Consider the following 15768-nt stretch of genomic DNA (forward strand, 5'->3'; position numbering starts at 1 on the left):
AGCTCATAATCTAATGCTGAAAGTTATTTTAAACGAATGAATTCCCAAAATATTGTGAGTCCTAGCAGCAGCATTAGAATAAGATTCCAGTCTCCTAAGATTATTATTAGAAAAGAACAGGAATTATTGATTCCCTTACTATAAAGCAATACATCTTATAAAAGAAGAAAAAAATAATCGGGGAAGAGCGAAACTAGGTTTAGTAGAGTTAGAACCCATTATAACAAGAGGCCAAGCTATATACTCCCCACTCAGCAAAAACATCGTCTTGGGTTTTGTTTTTGTTTTTCATCAGTTGTTTCCAGAGTAAATGAAGTTTGAGAGTTGAATTGTCCATTTTGTCATCTGGTATAGACGCAACGCATAACGTTTCAAAGGACCCTGATCTGCTCTAAATCTAGCTACTTCCACTCACCTCCTTACACTTTACAAGATAAAGTAATTCACAACTTTCTTCTGTTATTTTGTATAACATCCAATAATATTTTCCCATTCTGTTTCTATTCTCCTATCGCCAAATGGCAGCAAATTCCTCCTTGCAATAAATGTTGTCTTATTTTTTGAAAAAAGTCTTTATTACTTATTTGAATTTTCTACAAACCTATACTTACTATAATTCCCAACATATTCACCAAATTGAATGAATGCTCTAAATGAATGTTAACTGTTTTTTAAAAAATAGCGTTAAAGATGTTTTTAAAAATGAATCTTTTCATATAAAGCTTCACAAATCATAACCTCTCACATAATACCTCATTATACCAAAGCGTTTAAAAAAATCTAGCTTAGACTATCATAATGAGAAGGGCAAGGTTACAGACTGAATCACCGACTTGTCATGTAGCTTTGAAGTGGGCAATGTTCAGACTCTTTCTAATTCCAGTAATTGTCTTACAAGTTCATACTAAGGTCAGAATTAACAAATACTCACCCAGCATCTTCAAAACACCTAACAGATTGTGAATTGTTATTAAAGATTCAAAGGGCTAGGAGGCATACTCTAAAATTTCATAATCTAATCAGACACTTATTTTTCAATCATAAACCACTTACTAAGTGAATACAATGAGCTGGATAGACCCTGCAAGCAGATGACCTCTTTGCAGCAGAGACCTGCAAATGTCTTCTCCGTCTGAGGGTGTCTATGTTTCTGCTGCCACACTCACCGGGGTCTGTGTCTCTGTGTCTCAAGTTCAACATCTTGAGGGGGTTCGAACTGGTCTGACGAGTCACTGTTTCCCTCAGAGCAGAGCTTTCATACCATACCACTTTACCCCATTCATTCTTCAAACCATTCATCACTCATTCTTCATGCTAGCTGCCCTTCACTTGGGCTCCCAACACTGGTGTGACTAGGATGACGGGGTCAGAATATGGCCACTTCAGTGGAACCATCTATGGCACTTTTGGTCACCAGCGGCCGTGGCTGTGACAGACATTCTCAGAGGTAAAAGACCCACTCTTCATACACACACACACCATATTTTTATATATATATATATATATATTTTTTTTTTCATACTGTAATTAATTCATGAGTAGTCAGCTGTAAAATATTATTTTATTGAATCCTAATAAGTACGGTTTAAGTGTATTTTCTGTAGGATCCTCATTTGTATTTTCCTTTTAGAACTGTAGAGTTTTTAATGAATCAGGGATGGTTCCAGTTTCTTCTTTGGACAGAAGGCGGGAGGGGGAGGAGAGAGAGATACAGAGAGAAGGGAGGAGGGAGACAGAATGAGAGAGAGAGAGAGAGAGAGAGAGAGAGAATAGGAAATACTTCAAATGTTGAGAGACTTGTGGCAAGGTTGTTCAGCAGCCATCAAAGTAGAATCCAGGATTCCAGGCAGTGGGGTCTTCTATTCAACACACTTCACACCATTACCTCATTTTTACATTTTGTCTCATTTTCTAAAATCAAAACAGTAAAATGAAAGGAGAAAAAGAACCCAATAACATGAGTTCTCAAATTCTCTAAATATTCCTCACTTAGAGTTAAGCTCAGTTAAGAGTCTAGGATGCTACACCCCTGATTTGACTCATTTCTATCCCTGCTGGAATTACCCTTTTCTCTGAACTCTGTCTACACTGCTGCAGGTCCTGGTCAACAACATTGCTGGTGTGTGCTACCAGACACACAGAGTGTTCAGCCAGCCTGCCTCAGTCATAAGGGAACACAGCAGAATGTCTTCCTAGAGGCAAGTGGGTTGTTATATCTTTAGTCAAAGGATAAAGATACTGAAGATAGGGCTTCCCTGGTGGCGCAGTGGCTGAGAGTCCGCCTGCCGATGCAGGGGACACGGGTTCGTGCCCTGGTCTGGGAAGATCCCACATGCCATGGAGCGCCATAAATTCACATAGTGCCAAACTGAATAACAAGGTGTAGTAATTTTTTCTTGTTGAATTAAAAATGTAACCCTAACAGGCACATATGTAGCTTCTATGCCTGGTTATTATTCTCCCCTCATGTATCTTCCTTTTCCTTACACAGCGGCTGAGACCATAGTTCCTCTGGAAAAAGACAATGGAATTTTACCCCTTTCCCAATTCAGGTACTAACCAAACTTAATTTTCATTTTTATTTTTTTTCTCGGCTACTTGAGTCATGCCTATGCCAAATTCCTATGAAAAGGGGAAGCAAGTACATTATTTTTCATGCATAACAAATAATTCCAATAAAGCTAATCATATATGGCCTCAAAACTGAACCACTTTTTAGCAGAATGAGAGCCTGGGCCAAAGCCCATCTCAAAGAAGAATGTGAAAAAAGTGAGAAGCACATAATGCAAGAAAACTCACACTGATGTTGGACTAACCAATGATTTCATCTTATGGTGCTAATTTTTCTCCATTCTAATCTTTAAAGAGACTCTTCTGTCTGGAAAGATGAATGGAGCTGAAAAGATGGCAGCGCAAGCTGACAGGATATAGCATATTCTGATTTAAACAAAGGTGCCTTTGGGAAACTATCAAAGGTTACAAAAGTGAGTAGTTATACAGAAAAATTAAAGAAATTAAAAGGAATCATATTATCCTAGTCAGGGAGTAGATTTTAAAATATGTGTGTGTTTAAAATCTAATTCACTCTGTACAATTTCAGTGGCTGAAGTCTTAGTGCATTAATCAAAATGGGTAGGTGTGGGCTCTGCTTATCCTAAACTCAGACATGCTAAAGGAAAGAAAGATTAATCTGATAAAGGTATCACTATTTCTAATTGGACTGACGGGCAAGTGTAGTGTGGGTGTACGAGGCAACGTCAGGTGAATTATAGCGAAGTGATGAACTACCTTGAAGATGAAGCAATCAAATAGATAGCTCTAAAAATTACCACGGCATCTTTATTAAACACTTTGGTGCAAGTGTTCCTGTCTCGGCCTTCTTTATAAAGAGCAGAAGCACTGTGTTGTATTTGGTGAAATTAAATCTTAATAGGAGAGCATCAGCTAAGGCTGCTACCCTTCACTTACCAAAATTAAATGCTAGATATTAATTTCCTTTCTAAGAGGAGGAGATGACATTCTGATAATACTTTCAATTCACAAAATAGTTAAACATCCAAGAGAAGAGTTAGCAGTTTTTAAAAATGTCTCTCACATATTTGTATCTGTGCATTGTGCACTCTTTTTAATTAAAAGTAACGTAAAACATTTGTTACTCATCCTTGTCTTTCTTATAAATAATTTAGCAAGTCATTATTTTGTCTGCAGAAAAAAAGATAATTGTCTCTGAATTATTATGATTGAATTGAATAAAGTCAAGATGTTTTTAGAAAAAACGATAATTGTCTCTGAATTATTATGATTGAATTGAATAAAGTCAAGATGTTTTTGTAATTGGTAGAGAAGAGCAAGTAGTTCCTATTGTTTAATAATCTGCTTTTGTCTGATTAGATAAAAATTTCAAAAAGTGAGACCATAAAGAAATATCTCCCCAAAATGTACCCCTAATCTCACTATCAAGAGATAACTACCAGTAACATTTTTGCCTTATATGAATGTATACATACATATGTAATACATAAATAAGCACATACAAGTGTGTTTTTTATACATACATACACATTATATATATGTGTGTGTACACACACACACACATACACACACGCACATATATACACGTTTTTTAATGGAATCAGACTACATAGTTTCCTTTGAATCCAGCTTTCTTTTCTTAGAAATATATTGGAGGCATTTTTTCAAATTAATAATAAAGATCTATGTTAACATTTTTAATGTTTTCATAGTATTGCATTTCATGTGTCTTAGCATTTATTTAACTTAACGTATACTAATGAGTATTCAAGTTGTTTTCAACCTTTGGCCATTATGAACAGGATGTATCTTTGAATTAAAATCTGAAATCATACACAAATATGAAAAATTTTATTTAGACTACTTCATGCTGTGAGTCACAAATACTAGATAAATGCTCCAATGGGTGATGGTAATTATTTTATAAACCTTTGAAACTGTAATTCCACTCAGCATTATATGTATGTTTCTCCATTAACTCAGAGTATTTCATATTTCCCCTCACATATGCCTTTGAAGGAGTTAAAAGGTGGTCATTTCTATCTACATTTAACATACTGACTTCCAGTTGGAGCATCCAAAGTTATAAATGTGGGAGAGGCAATACTAACTAAATCTAAGGAACATAGTTGCTTGCATCTACTTTGTGTTCTTTCCAATGGACCAGAGCTTTCCCCTGGTTCTTGGTGTGGGAGGAGCCCTGGGGAATTAACTAGCCTGATTTCTCATTCCTGCCTCCTTTCCTTCAATTGCAGTGATCTTTTCTGTCTTCATCCAGTATCTCCTTTAAATTTCGCTGATGTCAGAATACCTCCTATTAGTCTCCCTTTGATTGTAATCACTTCTCTACTCTAAAACACCTTAGCAATTAAATACAGCATTCATTGAGAGTTTATTTTGTGATCTTGAATTTTATGTGGGTATCTCTGTTCTTCTCTAGTCTGTAAGCTTTGGTCATCAGAGACCCAAGATGCTATTTATTTGGAATCCACTAAAGGCACCTTGCACTTTAAGTAACACACATATTGAATACAGTATTTTAAACTATACTGTATCTATACAGTAATGAGAAATATTTGAGCTTTTGGACACCATCAATACTTTCTCATTATATTACGTAAAACTACTTATTTACTGTATTAATTAATTTAAAGAGAAAGGGTACTTCAGGTAGTTTTCAGTTCGACTTTGAGTTCATTTTGGAGAAGAGATTTGAAACACAAAATCCATGATTTTTGAATGTTGAAAACCATTAGAGTAGAATGAAAGAAATATATGGAGTTGTATTACCTATAAATATTATTATAGCATGTTTTTTTTAAATGCTTGATAGTTAAATCAATCTCATTTGATTTTTTGTTATTTACTGTAGCATTTTTGAAGTACCTTTTAGCAAAAATGCATACCTTTATACAATTTGTCCAGCTTTTGAATACAATTTTCCGTACTTTGAGAAGAGATCAAATGATGGCAATACAGTTTGGAAATCCTAGGAGGAAAAAGATCAACAATTACCAAAGAGGTCATGCTGATTTCTTATGTTATTTTTGTTATAATTTAAATTATATTAAATTGCTAGATGGATATCATTTAACTGCACTTCAAATTTCCCATCATGCCCTCAAATAAAACAAAATTAGCAGGTAAGCTTTATCAGTTGAAAGTCAGATATATGGACACTTTCTTAAACACATAGTTTTTATGAGCTGTGGATGGCCGCCTGGAGAAGCTCTGAGCAACACAATGACATAGCTACCTGTCTTCACAGAGCTCACAATCTACATGTTTCCCCTTGATCTTGATAATGATGTATTTGGCTCCTTTTCTGACACGATTTTTCTTCTACATTTCCCCTCATTGAATCGTCTCTAGCAACAGCTCTGCTTCCTGAACACTCTGCCTCTCAGTCTTTATACTTAGAGTTGCCTCCACCTAGACGGCTTTGTCTCCAGTTATTCCCATGGTTCATTCCTTCCCTTCATCACATACCTGTTCAAAGAGATCCTCCCTTACTACCTGCACATAAAATAGTACCCCTGAAACTTTCTATCACTTTAAATGGCTCTATTTTCTTCATAGCAATTACCATTCTTTGATACTATATATTTATTTTGTGTCCCACATGAGATGTTAAGCTTCAAGGTAGGTACCTTGTTTGTTTTGTGCAAAATGATATTTGTTGACTAAATAAATGAAAAAGGAAAGGTGTTATACCCAAATAATTATAATACAAGGCCACCTGTGATAAGTATCACAGAAGTGATTCAAACAAATGCTGAAGAAGTTCAGAGGAAGAGAGGACAAATCATTTATTGTTGAGTAACCAAAGAAGCAGCATTTGATTGAGGATAGAAACGAATGCTTTTCATGCATGTGAAACAGGCAAAGTCGTTAGAGAGGTAAAGTACTAAATCGACGGTGGATACTGTAAATAAATGGTCAGACTATATAAAAGTATATGTTTCTCCTTTGTAAAGCAGGCTTATCCTCAATGGAAATGATTTTGGACAATATTTATTTTTCTTAAGAAAACCTTGGAAGGAAGGACCTCTGCCCAGGGTCAACCTCTTTAGAAGGTTCCTACCTTACAAACACACAGACAATAAATGTATTAAAGAACATGCAGGAACCTCTGTCACTAGGGATCTGGCTCTCCACTCCAGTACAACAGAGCCCCAACCCTAAATATCTGCTTTTATGAATAAGCCCAGGGCTTAATAATAAGCCTATTCAGGCCCCAGGGAAAAGCCCCACGTCTGTTGCTTTGTGTTTATGAAACAAAAGTGACAAAGCCCAAGTGACATGAAGGACAAGAGGTTGTAACAGACACTGCTTTCGAGTACACAAAGAATTTGTGTGACAAAAATGCTTAGCTAAAAGACAAATTAATTAATTCGAATAAAATCCTTCCTTTTGGATAGCATGAATGCAATAGAACTTTATATAATGAAGTATTATTTTCTTGTGGTGCTGAAATCCATATTCTGGCTTTCTTTTTATTTGAAATTGTGATTCTAGGGGTACTCAGGAATCAACATAGTGTTTGCAAGAGTGGCGCATGACATATCGGGAATATTTTGCAATAGTAAGTAATTCATATTACTCTTAAACTTGAATGTATGAAGTTAGGTATATGTGAGAAGCATGATAGTGATTCTTTAATGTCGGCACTTGATGAACCCTGAAGACTAGAACTATGGATGGTTTACGTTTTATAAATATATATGTATAACAATAACGTAGGTTTCAAAAAAGTAAATGAAAAGGTTTGTTTTATGCAAATGATCTTAAACTTTTGATATTTGTAACTACTTTTTAAAAATTTTACTATAATAAATCATTTTGGATATTAAAAAAAATTTATTTCTAATTTTTCCCTCTTTTAAAAAAATGAAGTATAGTTGATTTGCAATATTATATTAGTTTCAGGTGTACAGCATAGTGATTCAGTATTTTTATAGACTATACTCCATTAAAAGTTATGATAAGGTAATGGCTATAATTCCCTGTGCTATACAATATATCCTTGTTGTTTATCTATTTTATACATAGTGGTTAGTAACTCCTAGTCCCATACCCCTAATTTGTCCCTCCCTTCTTCCCTCTCCCCTTTGGTAACCAGTAGTTTGTTTTCTATATCTGTAAGTCTGTTTCTGTTTTGCATATACATTTGTTTGTATTATTTTTAGATTCTGCATATAAATGATAAAATGTAGCATTTGTCTTTCTCTGTCTGATAAACGTTAGAAATTCAGCTCTACATGAAATGAGGAACATTAGAGAAGAAATAAATGAAGGTAAAGATCTTAATTGATCTTACAGATAACAGTCTTGTTCAAAATAATAATAACAACAATATAATCAGTGATTATAGCTTATGGATAAGGTAAATAAATGACAGCAATATTATAAGGGATGGAAGGGAGGAGTTGGGAATAATCTGTTATAAGGTAGTTGAACTACCCATGAAACAATATAGTGTTATTTGAGAGTGGACTTGGATTAGTAAAAAAACACAAACAGATTAAAAGTAAAGGCATGGAGAAAGATATACTATCTAACACTAAGCAAAAGAAAGTTAAAAAAAAAGAAAGTTGGAGTAGCTATATTAATTTCAGATAAAACAGACTTCAGAGTAAGGAAAATAATCTGGAATAAAGATGGGCATTACATGATAAAGGGGTCAATTCTCAAAGAAGACATAACTGTCCTTAATGTGTATGTACCTAACAACAGAGCACCAAAACACATGAAGTAAAAACTAATAGAACTGCAAGGAGAGGTAGACAAATTCACTCTTGTAATTGGAGGCTTCAATACCCCTCTGTAAGTAACTGATAGATCTGGCAGGCAGAATGTCAGTAAGGATACAATTGAACTGAACAGCACTATCACTCAACTGGATCTAACTGACATTTATAGACTACTTCATCCAACAATAACCACACACTCTTCTCAAGCTCACATGGAATATTCACCAAGATAGGCCACATTCTGAGCCATAAAGTATACCTTAACAACTTCAAAAGAGTAGACATCATACAAAGTATGTGTTTAGACCACAATGGAATTAAACTAAAAAGTAGTAACAAAAAGATAGTTTAAAATTCCTGAAATATTTGGAGATTAAACAATACCCTACTAAATAATAGAGTCAAAGAAGAAGCATCAAGAAAAAAAAAATTTCAACTAAATGAAAACTAAAATACAACTTGGCAAAATTTGTGGGATGCAGCAAAAGCAGCGCCTACAGGGAAATTTATAGCATTGAATGCATATAGTAGAAAAGAAGAAAGATCTACAATCACTAATCTAAGCTTCCACTTTAGGTAACTAGAAAAAGAGCAGATTAAATCCAAAATATGCCAAAGAAAATAAAATCAGAGTAGAAATTGAAAACAGGAAATCAATAGAAAAAAAAATCAACAAAACCAAAAGCTGTTCCTTTGAAAAGATCAATAAAATTGATAAACACCTAACCAGACTAAGAAAAAAGAAAGAAGATACACATTACAAATATCAGAAATGAAAGATGTACCATCACTACTGATCCCATGGACATTAAAAGGATAACAAAGGAATTTTTTGAACAACTCTGTTCATAAATTTGATAACTTGGGTGAAATGGACTAATTTCTTGGAAGTCACAATCTATCAAAACTCAAACAAGGAGAAATAATCTAAATACGCCTATAACTATTTTAAAAATTGAATAAATAATTAGTAACCTTCCAAAACAGGCCCAGATGATTTCACTGGTGAATTATACCAAAAAAGGAAGAAATGATACCAATTCTGTATAATTTATTCCAGAAAACAGATGTACAGGAAGCACTTCCTGACTCATTCTTTTCACCATCTATAAAATGAAGAAATCTTACAGGGTTGGTGTGAGGATTAAACAGGATAAAACATCTAAGCACTAGCTTTTTCCTCCATCTTTCCTTCAAGGGTAAAAATCTATTCATAGTCTATCCAACATGTGCTTTTGAAAGTTAAATTAAATTCCATTGACACATATGAGAGACTGATTATAGTGCAATAATGTAGTGAAACAGGACTGAAAGGATCTTGATTGTATCCTCCATCAGTAAAAATATTTTAAGCATCCTCAATATAGTTTTGGTTATCTGCTTGAAATTCTGTATGTGTAATACTGTGATAGTAAAATATAATGTTAAATGATATACAAATGAGGTAAAAATAAATAGAAATTATAATATTTTCTTCCCTCATTCCTTTGGATCTTCTTGTGTACTTAGTTTTGGGCTCCTCTAATATAATGAATGAAGCAACAATTAATTCTGTGTCATACTTTAACCTGTGCATTCCACTAACATTTGAGCATCTACAGTGTGTCAGCACTACGCTAGATAGCTTCCCAACTATCTAGGTAACCAAAACTTAGCTGTGTCTTCCCAGGATCCCTCACAGGCTAGTGGAAGAGTCAGAAAATAGGCATTTATAGTTGTGTAGATAAGCAAGGATTGACTCTTCAAGTACCTATACTCTACATCCCCTGACAGAAAATCTTTCACAAATCCTTTATCACTCTTATTTTATTTAAAAGCCCACTTTCTTACTTGGCCCTAGTCAACCAATAACTGTTACCTCTGGTATAGGAAGAGGTGAACACACCATTAAGACAGCTTTGGTTTTGGAAAAAATCTGATGCTGGTTCTCATTTGTTTATAATATTCCTTGGCCAACATGTTATGGGAAAAAACAGGCCACCATGTTATGGGAAGATATTTATGAGCTCAAGAAAACCACCTGCACGATACTTGTACATTGTCACTTTTGAAATGGGGGGGTGGGGGACAGCTTTCCTGAAAAATAACCTCATCAAGATAAAACACTGGGGATGTAATTCTAAATGCTGCCATAGCCCTTGCGTGCCAGAGCAGACAGCTTTTGCTATTAGCTTTTGACCAGCCAAACACAAATAATCCACTGCCAAAATGAGCTCCTTGGGACAATTTAGGACTCTTTAGAAGTGAATGGCTCTTTGAGCTGGAATGCAGCCCAGGTCCATTTTCAAACCCAAGTCAAAATGACAAAGAGCAAATTTCCTGGGCCACTCACCCCCTAAGTGTAGGATTACTTTAGGTTGGCAGCTGCACTGTTTAACTAGTTATTTAAGGCTTTTCATCAGATACTCATGACCAGCTTCAATGTTGGTAAGCAGGACGGAGCTGATACACTATAGTGGACAAATCCTCCAAGATTAGAAGGACAAGATGGAAATGAAAGGTTATGCACATATTGTTCAGCTTAAAATGTTTTTTATATATTCAGCTCTAAGTTGATTAAATACAGGAAAATATTTCCTGAATGAGACCATAGTTAAGTCTGGCTAGGGCTTGGGATTTTCCATAATCTATAAACAACAGTTCATAGACAGTTTTAAAAGATCACCTGGCATTATTCCTGCGTGATCCAACTTTGCTTTCATTGCATGTAGAAAATTCTGTGATGGCAAGATCATCTCCACTGTTGCGACAACAGAACATACATGCAATGGCTAAGAGCTGTAGCAGTTTTTCTCTTCTTTCTGTTCACTATGAGTTTTCAGGAAAACATTCTAAAGCATTCTCTATTATTTGTGTTCTTCTCAATTCCCTAGATTTAGGATTTACTATGTATTTTTTCAATTAAACTATTTGTATATGTTTCTGAAGAAACAACTTTTAGCTGACATTGAGTTGACAATGCAGTGTCAGTCTGAACCTAGAAAGGAAGCCAAGTTCATTTGTATATTAAATTATGTCACAGTCTCACTGAGGGTATTTGCACCGGTGGTTTGAAAACTTTATGATTTCTATTCTGAGGCAGGATTGCTTTGCAGCCAAGCTGACTGGGTGCTTGGTGTCCTCTTTGAAAGACAGAGATGAGAGAGACCTTTAAGATGGCGGAGGAGTAAGAAGTGGAGATCACCTTACTCCCCACAAATACATCAGAAATACATCTACATGTGGAACAACTCCTACAGAACACCTACTGAATGCTGGCAGAAGACCTCAGACTTCCCAAAAGGCAAGAAAATCCCCACGTACCTGGGTAGGGCAAAAGAAAAAAGAAAAAACAGAGACAAAAGAATAGGGACAGGATCTGCAGCTCTGGGAGGGAGCCGTAAAGGAGGGAAAGTTTCCACACACTAGGAAGCCCCTTCACCGGCAGAGATGGGGGGTGGGTGGGGGGGAAGCTTCGGAGACATGGAGGAGGACACAGCAACAGGGGTGCGGAGGGCAAAGTGGAGAGATTCCCGCACAGAGGATCGGTGCTGACCAGCATTCACCAGCCCAAGAGGCTTGTCTGCTCACCCACCGGGGCGGGCGGGGCTGGGAGCTGAGGCTCGGGCTTCGGAGGTCAGATCTGAGGGAGAGGACTGGGGTTGGCTGTGTGAACACAGATTGAAGGGGGTTAGGGCGCCACAGCTGGCTCGGAGGGAGTCCAGGAAAGAGCCTGGACCTGCCTAATAGGCAAGAGACCATTGTTTCTGGGGTGCGAGGGGAGGGGATTCAGAGCACCACCTAAACGAGCTCCAGAGACGGGCGCGAGCCGTGGCTCTCAGTGCGGACACCAGAGATGGGCATGAAGTGCTAAGGCTGCTGCTGCAGCCACCAAGAAGCCTGTGTGCAAGCACGGGTCACTATCCACACCTCCTCTCCTGAGAGACTGTGCAGCCTGCCACTGCCAGGGTCCCGTGATCCACGGACAACTCCCCTCAGAGAACACACGGCGGCCTCAGGCTGTTGCAACGTCATGCTGGCCACTGGCACTGCAGGCTCACCCTGCATTCCATACCCCTCCCTCCCCCTGGCCTGAGTGAGCCAGAACCCCCTAATCAGCTGCTACTTTAACCCCGTCCTGTCTGAGAGAAGAACAGATGCCCTCAGAAGACCTACACGCAGACGTGTGGCCAAATCCAAAGCTGAACTCCAGGAGCTCTGCGAACAAAGAAGAGAAAGGGAAATCTCTCCCAGCAGCCTCAGGAGCAGCAGATTAAATCTCCACAATCAACTTGATGTACCCTGCATCTGTGGAATACCTGAATAGACAACAAATCATCCCAAAATTAAGACGGTGGACTTTGGGAGCAGCTGTAGGCTTGGGGTTTGCTGTATGCAACTGACTAGTTTCTGACTTTTATGTTTATCTTAGTATAGTTTTTAGTGCTTGTTATAATTGGTGGATTTGTTTATTGATTTGGTTGCTCTCTTCTCTTTCTTTTTTTATTATTTTTAAAATATTTTTATTTTAATAATTAAGAACATTTTTTGCTTTAATGACTTTATTTTATTATTATTTGTTCTTTCTTTCTTTCTTTTCTCCCTTTTCTTCTGAGCCATGTGGCTGACAGGGTCTTGGTGCTCCAGCTGGGTGTCAGGCCTGAGCCTCTGAGGTGGGAGAGCTGAGTTCAGGACATTGGACTACCAGAGACCTCCTAGCCTCAAGTAATATCAATCAGTGAGAGCTCTACCAGAGATGTCTGTCTCAATGCTAAGACCCAGCTCCACTCAATGACCAGCAAGCTCCAGGGCTAGACACCCCATGCCAAACAACTAGCATGACAGGAACACAACCCCACCCATTAGCAGAGAGCCTACTTAAAATCATAGTAAATTCACAGACACCCAAAAACACACCACAGGACGCAGTCCTGCCCACCAGAAAGACATGATCCAGCTTCATCCACCAGAACACAGGCACCAGTCCCCTCTACCAGACAGCCTACAAAACCCACTGAGCAAACCTTAGCCATTGGGGGCCGATACCAAAAACAACAGGAATTATGAACCTGCAGCCTGCAAAAATGAGACCCCAAACACAGTAAGTAAAGCAAAATGAGAAAAAAGAGAAATACACAGCAGATGAAGAAGCAAAGTAAAAACCCATCAGACCAAAGAAATGAAGAGGAAATAGGCAGTCTACCTGAAAAAGAATTCCGAGTAATGATAGTAAACATGATCCCAAATCTTGGAAATAGAATGGAGAACATACAAGAAACGTTTAACAAGGACCTAGAAGAACTAAAGAGAAAACAAACAATGATGAACAACACAATAAATGAAATTAAAAATTCTCTAGAAGGAATCAATAGAAGAATAACTGAGGCAGAAGAACGGATAAGTAATCTGGAAGACAAAATAGTGGAAATAACTACCACAGAGGAGAATAAAGAAAAAAGGATGAAAAGAATTGAGGACAGTCTCAGAGACCTCTGGGACAACATTAAACACACCAACATTAGAATTATAGGGGTCCCAGAAAAGAAGAGAAAAAGAAAGGGACTGAGAAAATATTTGAAGAGATTACAGTTGAAAACTTCCCTAATATGGGCAAAGAAATAGTCAATCAAGTCCAGGACATGCAGAGAGTCCCATACAGGATAAATCCATGGAGAAACACACCAAGACACATATTAATCAAACTATCAAAAATTAAATACAAAGAAAAAATATTAAAGACAGCAAGGGAAAAGCAACAAATAATATACAAGGGAATCCCCATAAGGTTAACAGCTGATCTGTCAGCAGAAACTCTGCAAGTGAGAAGGGATGGCAGGACATATATAAAGTGATGAAAGGGAAGAAACTACAACCAAGATTACTCTACCTAGTAAGGACCTCATTCAGATTTGAAGGAGAAATTAAAACCTTTACAGACAAGTAAAAGCTAAGAGAATTCAGCACCACCAAACCAGCTCTACAACAAATGTTAAAGGAACTTCTCTAGGCAGGAAACACAAGAGAAGGAAAAGACCTACAATAACAAACCAAAAACAATTAAGAAAATGGTAATAGGAACATACATATCAATAACTACCTTAAATGTACATGGATTAAATGCTTCAACCAAAAGACATAGACTGACTGAATGGATACAAAAACAAGACCTGTAAATATGCTGTCTACAAGAGACCCACTTCAGACCTAGGGACACATGCAGACTGAAAGTGAGACGAGGGAAAAAGATATTGCATGCAAATGGAAATAAAAAAAAGCTGGAGTAGCAATTCTCACATCAGAACAAATAGACTTTAAAATAAAGACTATTACAAGAGACAAAGAAGGACACTACACAATGATCAAGGGATCAACCAAGAAGAAGATGTAACAACTGTAAATATTTATGCACCCAACATAGGAGCACCTAAATACATAAGGCAAATGCTAACAGCCATAAAAGGGGAAATTGACAGTAACACAATAATAGTAGGGGACTTTAACACTCCACTTTCACCAACGGACAGATCATCCAAAATGAAAATAAGTAAGGAAACACATGCTTTAAATGAGACATTAAACAATTGATATTTATAGGACATTCCATCCAAAAGCAACAGAATACACTCTCTTCTCAAGTGCTCATGGAACATTCTCCAAGATAGATCATATCTCGGGTCACAAAGCAAACCTTGGTAAATTTAAGAAAACTGAAATTGTATCAAGTATGTTTTCCAACCACAACACTATGAGACTAGACATCAATTACAGGGAAAAAACTGTAAAAAGTACAAACACATGGAGGCTAAACAGTATGCTACTAAATAACCAAGAGATCACTGAAGAAATCAAAGAGGAAATCAAAAAGTACCTCAAAATAAATGACAATGAAAAGACAATGACCCAAAACCTACGGGAGGCAGCAAAAGCAGTTCTAAGAGGGAAGTTCATAGCAATACAATCCTACCTCAAGAAAAAAGAAACATCTCAAATAAACAACCTAACCTTACACATAAAGCAAATAGAGAAAGAAGAAAAAAAAAACCCCAAAGTTAGCAAAAGGAAAGAAATCATAAAGATTAGATCAGAAATAAATGAAAAAGAAAAGAAGGAAATGATAGCAAAGATCAATAAAACTAAAAGCTGGTTCTTTGAGAAGATAAGTCAAATTGATAAAACATTAGCCAGACTCATAACAAAAAAAAAAGGGAGAAGGCTCAAATCAACATAATTAGAAATGAAAAAGGAGAAGTAATAACTGACACTGCAAAAATTCAAAGGATCATGAGAGATTACTACCAGCAACTATATGCCAATAAAATGGACAACCTGGAAGAAATGGACAAATTCTTAGAAAAGCACACCTTCTGAGATGGAACAAGGAAGAGATAGAAAATATGAACAGACCAATCACAAGCACTGAAATTGAAACTGTGATTAAAAATCTTCCAACAAACAAAAGCCCAGGACCAGACGGCTTCACAGGCAAATTCTATCAAACACTTAG

At 36.8% G+C, this 15768-nt stretch overlaps 1 protein-coding gene across 5 annotated transcripts in view; it reads right to left on the reverse strand.

Moving 5' to 3' along the window:
* Window positions 1-15768, reverse strand: part of SPATA17 (spermatogenesis associated 17) — a 205036-nt gene that overhangs the window by 12523 nt on the left and 176745 nt on the right. For 3 of the 5 annotated variants that reach the window (XM_067729737.1, XM_067729736.1, XM_067729733.1), the window contains 2 exons: window positions 5439-5521; window positions 1543-1911 (listed from right to left, as the gene is read on the reverse strand). In XM_067729737.1, coding sequence (XP_067585838.1) covers window positions 5441-5521 — 81 coding nt within the window. In that variant the 3' untranslated portion in view covers window positions 1543-1911; window positions 5439-5440. Of the gene's footprint in view, window positions 1-1542; window positions 1912-5435; window positions 5522-15768 lie in introns of those variants that run through there. The other 2 variants (XM_067729735.1, XM_067729734.1) reach the window with 2 other exon arrangements.

Source organism: Pseudorca crassidens, chromosome 2 (assembly GCF_039906515.1).
Source record: "Pseudorca crassidens isolate mPseCra1 chromosome 2, mPseCra1.hap1, whole genome shotgun sequence".
NCBI classification, from domain to species: domain Eukaryota; kingdom Metazoa; phylum Chordata; class Mammalia; order Artiodactyla; family Delphinidae; genus Pseudorca; species Pseudorca crassidens.